Source organism: Eutrigla gurnardus, assembly GCF_963514095.1.
Source record: "Eutrigla gurnardus genome assembly, chromosome: 5".
Classification (NCBI taxonomy): Eukaryota; Metazoa; Chordata; class Actinopteri; order Perciformes; family Triglidae; genus Eutrigla; species Eutrigla gurnardus.
In genome coordinates, this window is record NC_139919.1 from 24,560,824 (window position 1) to 24,577,316 (window position 16,493).

General features: G+C 45.0%; 3 protein-coding genes across 6 annotated transcripts; 1 reads left to right on the forward strand and 2 right to left on the reverse strand.

Moving 5' to 3' along the window:
- Positions 1 to 4,425: 4,425 nt before the first annotated feature.
- LOC311013692 (uncharacterized protein) lies at positions 4,426 to 8,851 on the reverse strand (the record flags this gene model as incomplete). Its single annotated transcript, XM_084009836.1, has 9 exons — positions 4,426 to 4,790; positions 4,886 to 5,008; positions 5,099 to 5,188; positions 5,262 to 5,374; positions 5,463 to 5,611; positions 5,694 to 5,793; positions 5,888 to 7,561; positions 7,647 to 7,760; positions 8,797 to 8,851. The coding sequence occupies 9 exons, from the start codon at positions 8,849 to 8,851 to the stop codon at positions 4,704 to 4,706; spliced, it is 2,505 nt and encodes an 834-aa protein (XP_083865962.1). The 3' UTR covers positions 4,426 to 4,703.
- A 450-nt stretch (positions 8,852 to 9,301) lies between these two features.
- On the forward strand, positions 9,302 to 10,737 carry LOC311013581 (glutamine amidotransferase-like class 1 domain-containing protein 3, mitochondrial). Of its 2 annotated transcripts, XM_084009693.1 has the most exons (5): positions 9,302 to 9,410; positions 9,518 to 9,658; positions 9,808 to 9,979; positions 10,083 to 10,284; positions 10,373 to 10,737. In XM_084009693.1, the coding sequence occupies exons 2-5, from the start codon at positions 9,554 to 9,556 to the stop codon at positions 10,563 to 10,565; spliced, it is 672 nt and encodes a 223-aa protein (XP_083865819.1). In that variant the 5' UTR covers positions 9,302 to 9,410; positions 9,518 to 9,553; the 3' UTR covers positions 10,566 to 10,737. The 2 variants fall into 2 exon arrangements, with proteins under 2 accessions (XP_083865819.1, XP_083865820.1); XM_084009694.1 differs by lacking the exon at positions 9,302 to 9,410 and having other exon boundaries at positions 9,507 to 9,658.
- Positions 10,738 to 11,524: 787 nt separating this feature from the next.
- Positions 11,525 to 14,113, reverse strand: LOC311013383 (putative alpha-ketoglutarate-dependent hypophosphite dioxygenase). Of its 3 annotated transcripts, none has more exons than XM_084009413.1 (7): positions 13,653 to 13,783; positions 13,069 to 13,182; positions 12,693 to 12,930; positions 12,515 to 12,606; positions 12,094 to 12,233; positions 11,899 to 12,003; positions 11,525 to 11,794 (listed from the first exon to the last, which is right to left on the reverse strand). In XM_084009413.1, the coding sequence occupies exons 1-7, from the start codon at positions 13,771 to 13,773 to the stop codon at positions 11,708 to 11,710; spliced, it is 897 nt and encodes a 298-aa protein (XP_083865539.1). In that variant the 5' UTR covers positions 13,774 to 13,783; the 3' UTR covers positions 11,525 to 11,707. The 3 variants fall into 3 exon arrangements, with proteins under 3 accessions (XP_083865539.1, XP_083865541.1, XP_083865540.1); XM_084009415.1 differs by lacking the exon at positions 13,653 to 13,783 and adding an exon at positions 13,793 to 14,113 and having other exon boundaries at positions 11,526 to 11,794; positions 13,069 to 13,277; XM_084009414.1 differs by having other exon boundaries at positions 11,526 to 11,794; positions 13,069 to 13,277; positions 13,653 to 13,765.
- Positions 14,114 to 16,493: the final 2,380 nt, after the last annotated feature.

Here is a 16,493-nt window from a genome sequence, read left to right on the forward strand (position 1 = left end):
CCACAACAGGCCTTCATGGTTAAACCCTTGTTTCACTTTCAGTTCGTTGTTAAACCTTCAACAGATATATAATTTACTTAGAAATAACAACATAACATTGTATTGAGTGTTTTTATATTTCCTCAAGGAGGAATTTTACAGGTAAGCATACTAGTCCATGACGACACTTGCGGCGTACCTTTCACAAACTGAGCTTTTGATGGAGGTGTATGAGGAGTTCAAGCTCCTCTGTAAAAAAAAGTACTATGGCTTAATGAGCCAGACAATGTTATATTGTTACTGTATCGCTTTAATCGGGCGCTCAAATACTATATAAAACGACCTTGACAGGTATGGCGGCTGGGGTGGAATACACAAGGTTAACTCACACTATACAAGAGCACCCCCGGTGGTTTATCAATACATTACACCCAGAATCACAGAGAGGGAGCGAGGCGGGCTCACAGTCGAGTTGTAGGCCGCTGGTCTTAAACTGATGTGCGGTGGAAACAATCTGTAGAATGTAATAAAATGTATAAATATAGGCTGAATGAATGTCAAATAATGGTCACAGTGTTTAAATAATGACAGCATGCATTTCACTGGATGGTAATACGTAACGAGCAGTGGAATAACTGTAATGAACACATTGGTTTCCCAACTAAGTGGCTGAGAATCAGGATAAGATTGATATATCCTGGCTGTTAGCCTGGTCTGGAACAGGCTAGCTCCACAGGATAAATCACTATGGTAACTTATTACGTAACATATGCGGCATGCTTTCGTGCAATGCGAACCGGATCACGGATAACTTCAGCCGGAAAGACTCGGAAATCCTGGCTTAATCCCTTATTTAGGTTTTGTGCAATAGCCCCCAGGACCCTCTGGTGGCAGTGAAACATGTCAGCACATCAGAAAATGTAAACAGTTGGTTCGACAGTGACACACACACACAAATATTTACTTATGTAATTTTGAGAGCTTGCAGCTTTCTATGTAAATCCAATTACTGCTCCGAGACGTTCCGGTTGGATGGGCTGTGTGTGTGTGTGTGTGTGTGTGTGTGTGTGTGTGTGTGTGTGTGTGTCACTTTGCAACAAAAGGTGTTAGTCATTGAGGTTAACAAGGACACACTCAAGACGTCAGTGTACAGACTGACTTCAGTGGAATCCCTACAGGCCTTCATGTTTCCAGTTCCTCACTCTCCTTCCTGGCATTAGTTCATCCATATATTAGGTGAAGCAGCGCTATCATCTTACGGACATCGTTAACTACACGATACAATATCCACTTTTGACCAATCACTAACCATAATCTAATCAGTAAGATGAATATGAATGGACATTATGTGAGCTCAACTGAAGTAATCTTTCAGAGGGTTCGGAGAGTGTGTTGAATTGTTTTGTTTTTTGGTGTGTGTCATTTCATTTGTTTTCCGTTAATACAAAGTGATAAATCAAACCTTCTGTCTGTTTCCGTTTCTTTGTAATTTATTGTAGGTGTAAGGGAGAGATTTGCTGTGTACTTTTGGGGGGTTGAATCATTTTTCGGTCAGCCGTCAATGTCCAATCATGGCACTCATCAAGACCGACCGTTTCCCTTAAAATTTGCGTTTGTACTTTTCCTTTTTTGCATTTCTACTTTTCCTTTTTTGAGTAAATAATTGAAGGGGATTTTTACAATGTAATCTTCCTCAAGGGAAGACCACACAGGTAAGGTAATATTTACATTTTAACAAGTGACACACACACACAAATATTTACGCATGTATTAGTAGAGCTGACAGTTGACTTCAGTGTACACAGAATGTGTCAATGACTCCAAACTATTTGGAATCCACAACAGGCCTTCATGGTTAAACCCTTGTTTTTGCTGAAGTTAATAATTCCCTCGTTTAACCATCAACAGATATATAATTTACTTAAAAATTATTATTATTAAAATTATTATAATAATTAATAAAATTATTATTATTAAATGATTATAAAAAAAAACTATAAAAAAAATATATTATATTGAGCGTTGTTTCATTTCTCAATGGGGAATTGTACAGGTAAGCATACTATTTAGATTGTAGTCGAGCGGAGAACAGGATGCTCGTGAAACACGTCAGCACATCAGAAAATGTAAACAGTTGGTTTGACAGTGATGCACACAGACAAATATTTACTTATGTAATTATGAGCGCTTACACCTTTCTACATAGATCCATTTACTGTGTGTAAATATCCTCTCACTTTGCAACAAAAGATGTTAGTCACAGATATTAACAAGGACACACTCTAGACGTCAGTGTACAGACTGATTTCAGTGGAATCCCTACAGGCCTTCATGTTTCCAGTTCCTCACTCTCCTTCCTGGCATTAGTTCATCCATATATTAGGTGAAGCAGTGCTTTCATCTAGTAGGGTGCCTACAAAGCATTTACGGACACACAGACATCGTTAACTACACGATACAATGTCCACTTTGGACCAATCACTAACCATAATCTAATCAGTATGAATATGAATCTACATTAATCTGAGCTCAACTGAAGTAATGTTTCAGATGGTTAGGGTTAGGAGAGTGTGTTGAATTATCTTAATTTGTGTATGTTGAATTATCTTAATTTGTGTATAAGTTTGTAAAGATGAGGAAAAAAACATATTTTACTGGTTCCAAGAAGAGAAGGTCTTGACAGTATAAAAAGGTCCCCACTCACCCCATGGGTGGTCTTGTACTTCGTCCTTCAACCTCTACCAGAGGTCTGTGAGTCTGAGGGTTCTTCAGTATCTTAGCTGTTCGTAGGACTGCACTCTTCTGGACAGAGATCTCAGATGTTGTTCCTGGACTCTGCTGGAGCCGCTGTCCCAGTTTGGGGGTTACAGCCCCCGAGTGCTCCGATTAACACTTTACTATCCACAGCTTTTCTAGCTGCTCTTTCAGTTCTTGGTATTTTCCAAGCTTCTTGTGTTCCTCCTTCTTCATGTTAGCTACATCTAGCTTCTGTTGTTTGTCCACCACCACCACGATGTCCGGTTGGTTAGCCATATTAGTTTATCAGTCTGGATCTGGAAGTCCCACAGGATCTTGGCTCAGTCATTCTTAACCGCCTTTGGAAGTGTCTTCCATTTTGACCCTGGGACCTCCAGCCCAGACCTGGTATGATTTCTCTATATCAGCCACTTCTTCTATCTGTCGGTGGTACATGACGTGCAGGGGCTTGTCTCTCCATGATGGTTTCTCCTGTCCGAGATATTAAAGGTCACAAGGTCACCACTTGGGGCCATCTTCCTGGATCTTGTTTTTTTCACCCTGGAACGTGACTCTGATGCCCACTAGCCCTCGGCCTCCCTCCTTCTGCTTAGTGTACAATCTGAGAGTGCTGGACTCCTGTCTTCATATCAGTGGCCTCTAGCTCTTCCTTTGGCCTGGCTATTATACCAGCGGTGTATCTGATGCCCGGGAGTGTGTATGTGCTGACGGCTCTGATCTCGTTCTTAACATTCAGCTTACTTTTCAGGACTTGCCTTACTATATAACATTAAATTCAACCCTTTTCACGTTTTAACCTAAGCTAAATATTTTTCAACCTCCTGTGGAAGGTGTGGAGGTCCTCCCTGAGCTCTGTTCAGGTCGGAGGGCTTGAACAACATCCCGGCCATGTCAGCTGTCCAGTGAAAGGGGTCTCTGGGTCCTCCAGGGTGGAGACTGGTGGTGTGAGGAGGGTGCAGTCCTTGCAGGGGTGGGTGGGGAAGAGGAGTGGGCCCAGAATTGTATCTGTTAAAGAATTTGTCCATTCAGACTTCCAGATTCTATATTCAGTACGTAAGGGAATTCCAGTGGGACAATTAGATGACCAAACGGGGACAAGCAATGTATGTAATTCAATCCTGAAAACACAAATCCGACAGGAATAGAATCCTGAATTTACTGGCAGGAAAAATAACCTGATTTTTTTATGGTTTTACGTTTTACTCAAGTCATGCTTGACAAGTGCGGGTTCAACTGGTATTATGCCTTTACAATAATCACTTGTTTATCAATATTTAAACTGCAACTGATACCCTTTATGACTTCATGAAATTAAAAGTTGGGCCCTAAAACAGGAGAGTGACAGAGGTTTCATTGAAGGATTTTAAGTATGTATGAAACTTTTTTATTTTGTTGCTTTATGTAATGCATCCATATAAGACATTTAAATTAGGCATCATCATACATTATGGAGATTTAAGGGTGAAGGAGTGTTAATAAAGAACTACACCACCGTGCAGCCCTCAGATGTTATTATGGGTATGAAGAACAGAATAGAGTAAACACATAGTCAATAATATATTTAAACATATTATGTTTAATAAGTATTTGCAGCTGCTTTTGAAAATTATTTAATCAATTTTATCATAAATAAGCCCCTACTGTACATTCATGTATTTAAAATACATTCAATAGATGAAAAATAGACAATACAAAATGTAAATATGTTACATACAGTACACAGCACAAATTAAAGTTATCAGTTAAATCACATCAGGCAAATATAATCAAAACCCAGCATAAAACATTGAGACAAATATCTTGTGGGGTTGTCCCTCTATCGTGGTACATGAGGCCTCTACAAATAGTTTTATTACATTTCAACCCATGCTATGTGTGTACATCTGAATATACATTACATTTTGCAGTATTCATGAGCACTGTATGACTTTGTTCAGGTGTTGGAAACTGTGGCTGGTGTTGAGTTTTCACTTTTCCGACAGCTCATATTCATAAACTGGATTATCCACCCCGCGTTTGTGTCGCATCTGAACCTCGTTGAAGATTTGAAGAACCTTCAAAGAGCAAAAACAAAAGCAGCAGGTTGGAAAATCATCCACAAAACCGAAACTGTGCATTTAGAAATAAAAGGAACCAGAAGAGAGATTACCTTAGATTTAGGAACGAGACCCACTCTGAAGAAACCAATATGCCCCGTTTCAATCTTAGTGCAGTCAACCACAGTAGATGCAATGTTCTCTGGGGAAGGTCCGTCACATAACACTCCATCCACCTAATCAAGCAAAATGCATATTTAATTGAGAGAAGAACAATAAAAACACCAGTACCTCTTGTATTTAATAACACTGGAATATAACTCCACCTTTTGGCCCAACTTTGCGTAAACTTGGTTGTGGTGAGTTGTGTCTGCCTCGCCTGTAGGGTTGGCGGAGGTTACAGCAATTGGGCCCACCTGCAAGAAAAGAGGCTGCTGACTAGGTTCACCCATTATAAAATGTGCAGTGTTTAATTGCTTCATGCCTTACCTGATTAATGAGGTGTGTGACCACAGTGCAGTCTGGGTTTCTGATTGCAATGCTTTGTGGCGTCCCTATGTGTTTCGCAGCTTCTCCTAAACCAAAGGTGTCCATCCACGGACCTGCGTGAGCAAAGCAATATGATGCTCATAAAACTCCCATTATGCCCCCCTGCCCAAGCAAAATGTGCATCCATAAACACACACACACCTCTGGGTATAACCATGCTAATGGTGGAGGGCCACGCGGCTTCCATGAAGTCCAGGAGCAGAGGGCTCAGCAGGTGTCGCACCGGCTCCAGCTGCTTGATGGAGGAGACCCACAGGGACATGGGTCGGTCCTGCGCCTGCTCCTTCACCCTGAAGTCAAACACAGCAATTAGACAATAATGACACTGGATTATTCAATGAATGCGGATCAGGGCACAGAACAGAAACTCACTTGTAGGCTTTGATGACTGCCTCAGGCCTGTTGCAAGCTGCTACCAGCACGTAGACAGTGTCAGTAGGCAATCCACAAATGCCACCGCTTTTCATGATTTCTGCAGATGGTAGAATGACAAAAAAATAAGTAATAAGTATGTAAATAACAGTATTTTTTCAAACTCAACATTTATTTATTTAGCAGATTCTCACCTGCTATCTGCTGGACAGACGTGGCCTTCCTGGCTGGTACATGTGGACAGTGATCTGCCCCTCCCCCAACCCCACTCAGCTTGACTAAAGCTGTTCCTAAGGGTATCTGTGGGGACTGGAAGGTGCTATTGAAAATGTGTGCCAGGAAACAATAAAAGCTGACCAGACCAAAAATGATCGTGACTCCGATGTCGTAACCGTAAGGCAGCGCACCAACTGCATCCAGCAGGAAGCTAATCTGGATGAGCAGGAAGCTGAGGGCATACGCAAACCAGGTGACATTTAGAAACAGCGCCGCAGCTGTCACCAAACAGTTAAACAGCATGAAGCTAATGATCCCCACAGCCAGGTTAAAGCTTCTGGTTTCACCGTACAGCCCGCCGTATCTTGTCAACCCCCAAACCACCCACATCATCCCGTACATAATGAAAACTGTGCTCTCGAAGGTTTTACCTCGAGCGAACGCTATCGAACCGCAGAGCAGCTGGAGTGCCCCTCCGGCCCCGACCACCCAAGGCAGAACCAGCACAGACAGAGGATTTCTGTCGCCAACCGTGGCTGTTACGGCAAAAGCAGCTAGCACACTGCAGGCGTGGCCTAAGACCTCTGCATCAGCATACTTGGAGTAGCCCAGTTGAGGTGCATGTAACTCCTTATTGGGGGCTCTGAGAGTGACACCCGGCATCCTGTTCACTAAATCCCTGAAATAGCCCCGCCCTGTAGGAATCATTGCAGGGGAGACCATATTGAATGTGGTGATTAAAAGCATGCCGGCAGAGAATACAAATATAGCTCCCTGAACACCCTGCGCGCCACTTTGGAGGAAGCCTTGAGGCTGGGCCGCGATGGCAATACAATAAGCTACATAGAATAACTGGTAGACCCCCTCCAGCAAGCTCTTCTGGCAGCTGAACAGAGCCAGGATGAAGAAAAGCACAGAGAAGACAACGGGGAAGGGGATGGGGGAGAAGAGCTGGGTGGAGGATGACAGGAGGGCACCGTAGCCCTCTGCAAATCTCAGCAGAGCAGTGAAGCCGTAAAATGTGGCGGCTAGTGGGTCGAAGGCTCGGTAGAGGAGGACGCACACGGCGAGCTGGAAGACTGCAGCTGTCCACAGCCAGGGGACATGACCGATGGAGAGCTGGGGGACAACCCCTAACAGAGGACAGGCTAACAAAGAGGCGGACAGCAAGTTCATCACCAGGCCTACTGATACCACGTCACTACCACCGTGGTTCTTCTCCGTTGTCAGCTCAGCCTTTCTCCACAGGCCTGTTCCCGGAGGCTCCACTTTGCCACTGGTGATGGTGGACAGCAGACGTCCAAAACCAAAGTAAGCACCCACCAGACAGACCAGAAGGTAGTTGGCAGCTGTGGCAGACTGACCAAAACCCGAAGCCGACAAACCGGCGATTTGATGGGCACATGCTAAACTAATGCAGAGAGCTATGAGACACAGAACTGCTTTCTTTACTGCGAGTGCTACACCGCCTATGACGAGCAGGGCCAAGGTAAACGCTGCCAGGCCCGGGACCATAGACGATCTCAGGTCTGCGAGCTGCACCAACCCCTGCCCCACCAGGATGTACACCAGACCTGAACCACACCACAGCGCAGAGACGGTCAGACACAGGGAGGAAAACAGCCGGGCGTTGGCCAGACTACGACGGATACCTGGATGGAGAAGACAGAGGATTATTGAACTTTAAACACAAGATCAACCAATACTACAAATGAATATAACTTGGTCAAAACAAACCTGTATAAGCTAAGAGGACTGCAATGAGGAGGAGCAGAATCCCCAATGCAGTATAAGGGATGAAGGTTTTTTCAGGTGAGCTGGCATAGTAGTTCACCAAAATCAGGAGAGACCCTATAAGAGAGAAAAAAATACATTATCTGGGGCCACATGCTGGTAATTAATAAAAAACAAACAAACAAACAAACAAACAAAACATAAGTTAGCAAATCATGTTAAATCTGTTGTCTGCCTAACAACATGGCCAGTGATGTTGGTGAGCCTATTTTAGGGGGGCTGGAACTTAAATTGTTCCCAACCCCCGCGAAATAATTTGGCATTTTATTTATTTTTATTGTATTTTTATTTATTTTTTACAGACACTATCCTCATTTTGCTGGAATAAATACAGAATAAATACATACAAAATACAGTTATTTGGGTAAAATTCATATTTATTTAATATCAGTCTTGGTTTATTCTACTGTTTACTTTATGACAGAAACATTACTGAGCAAAATCACACTCTGATTGAACCGATCTACAGTAATTAAATGGCCTTCTTTAGACCTGCAGCTTATCAAATGCAGAGAGGAATTAGATACGGTATCACAGAATCAGGGCCGGTTCTGAGCACTTTAACGTGTCTAAAGTTAACATGACAGTAAGTCTTGTTCAACAGAAAAGAAGGGAAAAGACGACGTCTGTTGACTTTAACTTGTTGCTTGACTTCTCCTGGGGGCTAAGCCCCCCTCCCCCCTGTTTTTTATCACTTAGTTTTTTAGTCAGTTTTTTCCTAGTGACGTCCCTGAACATGGCTAAATTTCCCAGTTATTGCCTCATGTATATTCTACACAGCAAATTATTAATTTCATTTAGCTTTCTGATATAAGCAGTAGGCTCTTCTTTAGGGTTTGTTTGAAACGTAAATATCATGCCTTTAAAAATAACTAATATCACTATGTTTAACACACAAATCATTTAATAATTAATCGGAATATGGTATTAGCGTTTTAAGGTTGTAAAAGTTATTGACTACAAACATTTTGAATGTTTATACTAAAATTAAGTCGCGTATCACCTTCATAATGATAACGATAAAATAGCAGGTTTACGACAGATTAATAGCCTCGTAAAAAATCGTAACTAACGGTTGTTTATACAAACTTACCTCCAGATATGCACAGGATGCCGACGGATGCATGCAGTGACCGGTGTTCAGCCATAGTTGTAATCGCTTTCTGAAGCAGCGAGGCTGCAGCTTATAGCTCCCGTGTGACGTCAGCAGCGCGCAGAAAACAGAGAGCTGAATCTTCCTGGAAAAACCTCGTCATGCACGTCACCGTGGAGGGAAAACACTCCCGAATCGAGAAGTGTACAAAGAGATTGAATTGAGCGCCTCATTCATATCTACTTAGATCTTGTGATTGCGGTAAAATACACCTGTCCAGTGGATCTAATGCTTTTTTAATCGCCAAAATAGTCGCAAATGCGATAATTTCACATTTAATTTCTTCTATAATTTAATTTTTCAGTATTGATTCAGCCTTGTTATGAAGGAATAAATGTATCATTATGTTCCCTGATTATATCACTTTTATTGTTTAATGAGAACTAAGTGAATTATTCAGTGTTCCCGGTTACCTTCGAGGTGCGCGCTTTGTCCGCCGTGTTGTGGGAGGAGCCTGAGAGGCGGTTAGGACTACAAAGAGACCGCATCAGGGTCCAGGCGGCACACCTGCTCAACAGCCCGATCGCTCACAGCTCCGCCACTTACTGTACAAGGTGAGATCCATCTGCACTGCCTTCACTTCTATCTAATTCTAATCTGATTTTAGATGACATGTTCCTTTTGCTGTACCATTCATTCATACCAGTATTGTTTTGCGCAGCAGTCTCCCACCGTTACCTGGCTACAGCGAACAACCATGGCAAAGTGTGCAGTTATTCTCTCCGGATGTGGCGTTTATGACGGCACTGAGCTCCACGAGGCCTCTGCTGTCCTCGTGCATCTGAGTCGAGCTGGAGCAAAGGTAAGGCCAAGAAAAGATGAGAAATTAACAGTATGTCAAACTTCTGGGTGCAGTCCCATCTAGAGGGACTTTGCTTTCATACATTTCTGTCCATTTATTCATTTTCATATACATATTGTCCTAAAAAGTTTGACAATGCTGCATTTCAGGTGCAGATGTTTGCTCCGAATGCAGATCAGATGCATGTTGTAAACCACTGTGAGGGGAAACCTACAGAGGAGAAGAGAAACATCCTCCAGGAAAGTGCTCGCATCGCCCGGGGCGACGTGACCGACCTGGCCGATTTAGATGTTTCAGCCTTCGATGCCGTCATCATCCCAGGTTCGGCTGGCCCAGACGAGATAAATGCAGAAGAATGTTTTACCATTTTGTTTGCCATTTCCGTTTTTTCGTGACTTAACGAATCTCGTGTGTTCTCATTCAGGGGGCTTTGGCGTGGCAAAGAACCTGAGTGACTGGGCGCTGAAGAGTAAGGACTTCTCCATCCAGCCACATTTAGAGAAGCTCATCAAGGCTTTCCACGCAGCTGGGAAGCCGCTGGGCATGTGCTGCATCGCTCCCGTCCTCGCCGCCAAAATCCTGCCAGGCTGCGAGCTCACTGTGGGACAAGACAAAGAGTGTGAAAAGTGTGTGACGTGGTTTTTCATTGTGAGATGTTTACGGATACATAAACGATGACTGCAGCACTAACCTTCCTTCTCTCTTGGTCTTCAGGTGGCCGTATGCTCAGACAGCAGGCGCTTTGAAGGAGATGGGCTGCACACACGTCAACACGGATGTAGAGAAAGCCCACGTTGATGTGAAAAATAAGCTGGTCACCACCTGTGCATTCATGTGCAATGCTCCCATTCATTCTGTTTTTGATGGAATAGGAGCCATGGTCACAGAGACACTGAAACTGATTTAAGAAGTCTGCTTGTATTTGCTTTTATTTCAAATATAATTTGTGCATTTCTACACAAGCATGTCATATCAAGTAATGATAGTAGTATAACTTATTCCTGCGCATTCGTCTGATGTTATATTATCAATGTGTTGTTTTGAGATTTTCAATAAAGATGACTACAAATAAACAATCACATGATTTGTATATTGTGTTTGTACCTAAAAATGGAAAGACTTCAGTGGTTTATTACACAGGGCAGATATGTTTTAAGCCTACATTCTGTCTCTATGGGCCAAGTTTCAAGGCCTTTTCCAGGCAGAGATCACCATGACTTCTTAGCCAAGCAGGACCAGCATGGAGATACATGTTCATACATACAAAATGAACTGTTTTATCCACCAAACACTTACATGAATTAATGTTACGGTGGTTTACATATCTGACTTTGGCAATGGTTTCAGTGGCGTAGCAGAATTGTTTTGAAGAAATGGCCTCATTTATATAGCGCTTTTCTCCAAAGCGCTTTACAGTAATGACTGACATTCACCCATTCACACACACATTCGCACACTGACGGCGGAGTCGACCACGCAGGGCGACAGCCAGCTCGTCAGGAGCAATTAGGGTGAGGTGTCTTGCTCAGGGACACCAGGCACTCAGCTAGGAGGAGCCGGGGATCGAACCAGCAATCTTGCGGTTGCCAGCCAACTCGCTCTACCTCCTGAGCTAAACCCCCCCACATAGAAGAGGTGGCCAGATTTTTGCTCCGCCCCCCTGACTACGAGTTTTTTTTATAACTCCTTATTTTTCATGACTACGAGGTTTAAATAATACCAACAATCCACAGTCTCTGAAAAGTGTCAAGGTGTTTAGTTGAATTTACCTTTAATAAACATGTCAAGACCCCAAGACTTTAGCAGGATCTAAGTGATCCAGGTTGAGCTGTGATTCACTGACAAGGTTCATTGCGTTGAAAAAAATACAATTTAAATTTGAGTTTATGATCAAGCAGTTAAATCCAGTCCAGTTAAAAGCATGGCATGATACAATGTCAGAATCAGAACCACAAAGGAGTTTATTGCCAAGTAAGTTTTCACATACAAGGAATGTATCTTGGTGTTCAGTGTGCACATTCCAGTGTGCACATTCTAAACATTCAAACATTATGTGGATTGTTCGGAGAAGTTTTTGAATTCATCCGTTCCGCAGGCCAACACTGTCGCAGCAAACTTCCTGGGACGATCCGGATCCTACCAGCAACGAAAGGAATAAGGATCAATACACAGTGCGAGGATGTGAAATTATAATCTGCACATGAAACATAGCCATGAATCCATATCCGTGTTTGTCTCACCTCTATGGGATAAGCAACGGTGGAAACGTAACGGATCACAAACCCGCAACGCCTAGTGTTGGATGTGTTGGGATCACTGGTGTGGACGAGGAGCGCATCATGAATCTGTTGGAACAAATCCTGATTAATTCATCTCGTCTTTTTTTACTCAAACCTATTCATTAACAGGCCATAACATTCAAGGAGTAAACTCACAGACATCTGCCCGGCTAACAGAGGGCAGAGCACAGCCTCCTCAGGCTTCAACAGATCCTCGGGGATCCCCTGGTTGAGTGTCAGCATGTTTCCAGGGCGGTCGGCGTGGCCGTGGGGAAGAATTCCATCACAGTGGCTACCTACAGGGCACAACGACAAGAGGGTCCACTCTGTGAAGCAGGTTTTATTCAACAATCAAAGACCTTGTTTCGTCCAAAGGTCCAACCAAGGCGAAGGGAATTTATCTATATAACATATTTCATATGCAAATGCAACCAAAAGTCTTCTACAGATCACACAGGTAACCACCAGTCTATCTATTTTGAATAATTTCATCTAACAGGAGTATGTACAGATTGAACCAGGACGATGGCCAAAGGCATAAACTTGAACCAGAGGCAGAAATGAGTAGCTGAGGTACCTGGAATGACCTGCAGGGCGCCGTTTTCCTTCACTGAGTCATCTAAAGCGAGCCACACAGAGAGAACGGGGCCGCCAGCGACACCCCAATACCTGTGAGCAAAACAATTCCATTTATAGAAAACTAAACGGAACAAAACCATTGTTTTTTTGTTTTTTTTCTCGGTATGGGGATCTACCTCATATCCTGATGCCAGGCCACGTATGGAAGATCCGTTTTGGTTCCTCCTTCTTCATCCTCCTGGATGTCAGGTTTGAGTGCAGGGTATTTACAGATGAAGCGGGAGTCCAGCAGGATGATGTTAGGGCCCAGGATGGATGTGATTACTTCTATGATTTGAGGGTGTCTGGTCAGTCCCAGCACCCAATCATACTGAAGGTGAATGTTGTGGAGGTTGTACTGGGTGTAATCTTTACCTGGAAACATACAGAACATTCACTGACTTACTTATATTTTTTTCCACTTATTTCTGCCTCCTGTTAATCCTTAAAATAATGGTATCCTTTTGCCGAACCAACCCTTTTCATCCCGTTTCTCTTTCATCTGCTACTTACCAAATTCCTTCTCCAGGTCAGAAAAGGCACGCTTGGCCTCAGTCAGCTGGGTGTCATTTAACACAGGCAGCCCGGACAGGTAGCCCTTCCGACTGTATAGCTCCGGCAGTTGGGCTGTGAGTGCAGTCATCGCTGTTAGTTTCACTGCGTTTGCTTTGGGGTGCTTCTGCTTCCAATATTTACGAGGTTGTTTAAGCCTAAGGTGGAGGCTAAAGGGAAGAAAAGATTAAGTTAAAGTTAAATATATTCTGTCTACTGTTATGTTTTTCATTATCATCCATCATCTTTTTTTATATCGTTGACTTTTGGGACATGCTGATATAAAAAGAACCACATGAATTTGGGTAGCAGTGAACACTTTTTTCTTCCTGCCCTGTTAGATCCATATAACTCTGGCGACTACACAGCACCGAACCTCAGATATGCAGATTCCATCGTACACTAGACAGCTGGTGTTACATCTAATAACCTCAATGATAGCATATAGTTGTAGATTAATTTGCACACACACACCCACACACACTACTCCACTCGTTGTCAGTGTAACCTATAACTTTTGCGTAAGTATTATATTGTCTCCATACCTGTCTGCTGTCCTGTCGTCTTCTCTTCTGGGCTCTCAATACTGCCAAGCTGCTTTGTGTCAACACTTATATCCTGCACAGAGTACCTGGAAACTGGAAACTCCCCTTTCTTTGTCAACATCTTACAACATTCTACCCACCTGGGGCTGCAACTGAATGACAGACTGGACTGGACAGCAAACAGCAACAGTCTCCTTAAAGAAAGCGCAGAGCCGGCTGTGCTTCCTGAGGAGGTAGGCGTCCTTCAACATCTGTAGAGAGTTACTACAGATGTTCTACCAGTCTGTGGTGGCCAGTGTCCGGTTCTCCACTGTGGTGTGCCGGGGAAGAGGCTCCAAGTAGAGGGATGCAGCGTGGCTGGACAGACGAGTGAGGAAGGCTGGTTCTAGTCAGTCACCAGAACCAGCCTTCCTCACTCGTCACTGTCTGGCAGAGAGAAGGACCCTAAACAACATGCTCTCCATCCTAGACGATGCCCAGCACCCTCTACACCACCACTCTTCATCCCCCCCTCTACATCACCACTCTACACCACCCCCTCTATACCACCACCCTCTACACCACCCCCTCTAGATCACCCCCTCTACATCACCCCCTCTATACCACCACCCTCTACACCACCACTCTACATCACACCCTCTACATCACCCCCTCTATACCACCACTCTACACCACCCTCTCTACACCACCCCCTCTACACCACCACCCTCTACACCACCCCCTCTACACCACCCCCTCTACACCACCACCCTCTACATCACCCCCTCTACATCACCACCTCTACACCACCACCCTCTACACCACCCTCTCTACATCACCACTCTACACCACCACCCTCTACACCACCCTCTCTACATCACCACTCTACATCACCACTCTACACCACCCTCTCTACATCACCACTCTACACCACCACCCTCTACACCACCCTCTCTACATCACCACTCTACATCACCACTCTACACCACCCTCTCTACATCACCACTCCACACCACCACTCTACATCACCACCTCTACACCACCACCCTCTACACCACCCTCTCTACATCACCACTCTACATCACCACCTCTACACCACCACCCTCTACACCACCCTCTCTACATCACCACTCTACATCACCACCTCTACACCACCACCCTCTACACCACCCTCTCTACATCACCACTCTACATCACCACTCTACACCACCCTCTCTACATCACCACTCTACACCACCACCCTCTACACCACCCTCTCTACATCACCACTCTACATCACCACTCTACACCACCCTCTCTACATCACCACTCTACACCACCACTCTTCATCACCCCCTCTACACCACCACCCTCTACACCACCCTCTCTACATCACCACTCTACATCACCACTCTACACCACCCTCTCTACATCACCACTCTACACCACCACCCTCTACACCACCCTCTCTACATCACCACTCTACATCACCACTCTACACCACCCTCTCTACATCACCACTCTACACCACCACTCTTCATCACCCCCTCTACACCACCACCCTCTACACCACCCTCTCTACATCACCACTCTACACCACCACCCTCTACACCACCACTCTTCATCACCCCCTCTACATCACCCTCCCTACCACCACCCCCTCTATACCACCACCCTCTACACCACTCCTCTCTACACCACCCTCTCTACATCACCACTCTACACCACCCTCTCTACATCACCACTCTACACCACCACTCTTCATCACCCCCTCTACATCACCCTCCCTACCACCACCCCCTCTCTACCACCACCCCCTCTACACCACTCCTCTCTACCACTACCCTCTACACCACCCCCTCTACACCACCCCCTCTATACCACCACCCTCTACACCACCCCCTCTACATCACCCCCTCTACACCACCCTCTCTACATCACCACTCTACATCACCACTCTACACCACCCTCTCTACATCACCACTCTACACCACCACCCTCTACACCACCACTCTTCATCACCCCCTCTACATCACCCTCCCTACCACCACCCCCTCTCTACCACCACCCCCTCTACCCCACTCCTCTCTACCACCACCCTCTACACCACCCCCTCTACACCACCCCCTCTATACCACCACCCTCTACACCACCCCCTCTACATCACCCCCTCTACACCACTCCTCTCTACCACCACCCTCTACACCACCACTCTACATCACCCCCTCTACACCACCCTCCCTACCACCACCCTCTACACCACCCCCTCTATACCACCACCCTCTACACCACCCCCTCTACACCACCACCCTCTACACCACCACTCTACATCACCCCCATTACATCACACCCTCTACACCACCCTCCCTTCCACCACCCCCTCTATACCACCCCTCTACACCACCCCCTCTATACCACCACTCTCTACATCAAACCCTCTAAACCACCCTCTACACCACCCCCTCTATACCACCACCCTCTACACCACCCCCTCTACACCACCCCTCTATACACCACCCTCTACACCACCCCTTCTACACCACACCCTCTAAATCACCCCCTCTATACCACCACCCTCTACACCACCCCCTCTATACCACCACCCTTTGCATTACACCCTTGCCAGGCAGGGGAGTGTTTTCAGTGGCAGACTGCTGTCAGCACCCTGCTAAAACCCTGCTTTTGTCTCCCTGGCCATTCACCTGTACAACACCTCCAACACACACACACACACACACACACACACACACACACACACACACACACACACACACACACACACACACACACACAACCGTATCCTAAATTGACATGTTTTTTTTTTTTTTTAAGTATAATTAGGAAATGCCGTGACTCTGTGACACCTAATGCCTTTGCATTTCT

Excerpts from the sequence above, each read along its gene's own strand:
- LOC311013581 (XM_084009693.1), top strand. The coding sequence starts at position 9,554 with ATGGCAAAGTGTGCAGTTATTCTCTCCGGATGTGGCGTTTATGACGGC. Across the intron at positions 9,980-10,082 it reads CGATGCCGTCATCATCCCAG|GGGGCTTTGGCGTGGCAAAG; the intron begins GTTCGGCTGGCC and ends GTTCTCATTCAG. Across the intron at positions 10,285-10,372 it reads CAAGACAAAGAGTGTGAAAA|GTGGCCGTATGCTCAGACAG; the intron begins GTGTGTGACGTG and ends CTTGGTCTTCAG.
- LOC311013383 (XM_084009413.1), bottom strand. The coding sequence starts at position 13,773 with ATGTTGACAAAGAAAGGGGAGTTTCCAGTTTCCAGGTACTCTGTGCAG. Across the intron at positions 12,234-12,514 it reads CGCCCTGCAGGTCATTCCAG|GTAGCCACTGTGATGGAATT; the intron begins GTACCTCAGCTA and ends TGTGCCCTGTAG. Across the intron at positions 12,004-12,093 it reads TGTTAGCCGGGCAGATGTCT|ATTCATGATGCGCTCCTCGT; the intron begins GTGAGTTTACTC and ends TTGTTCCAACAG.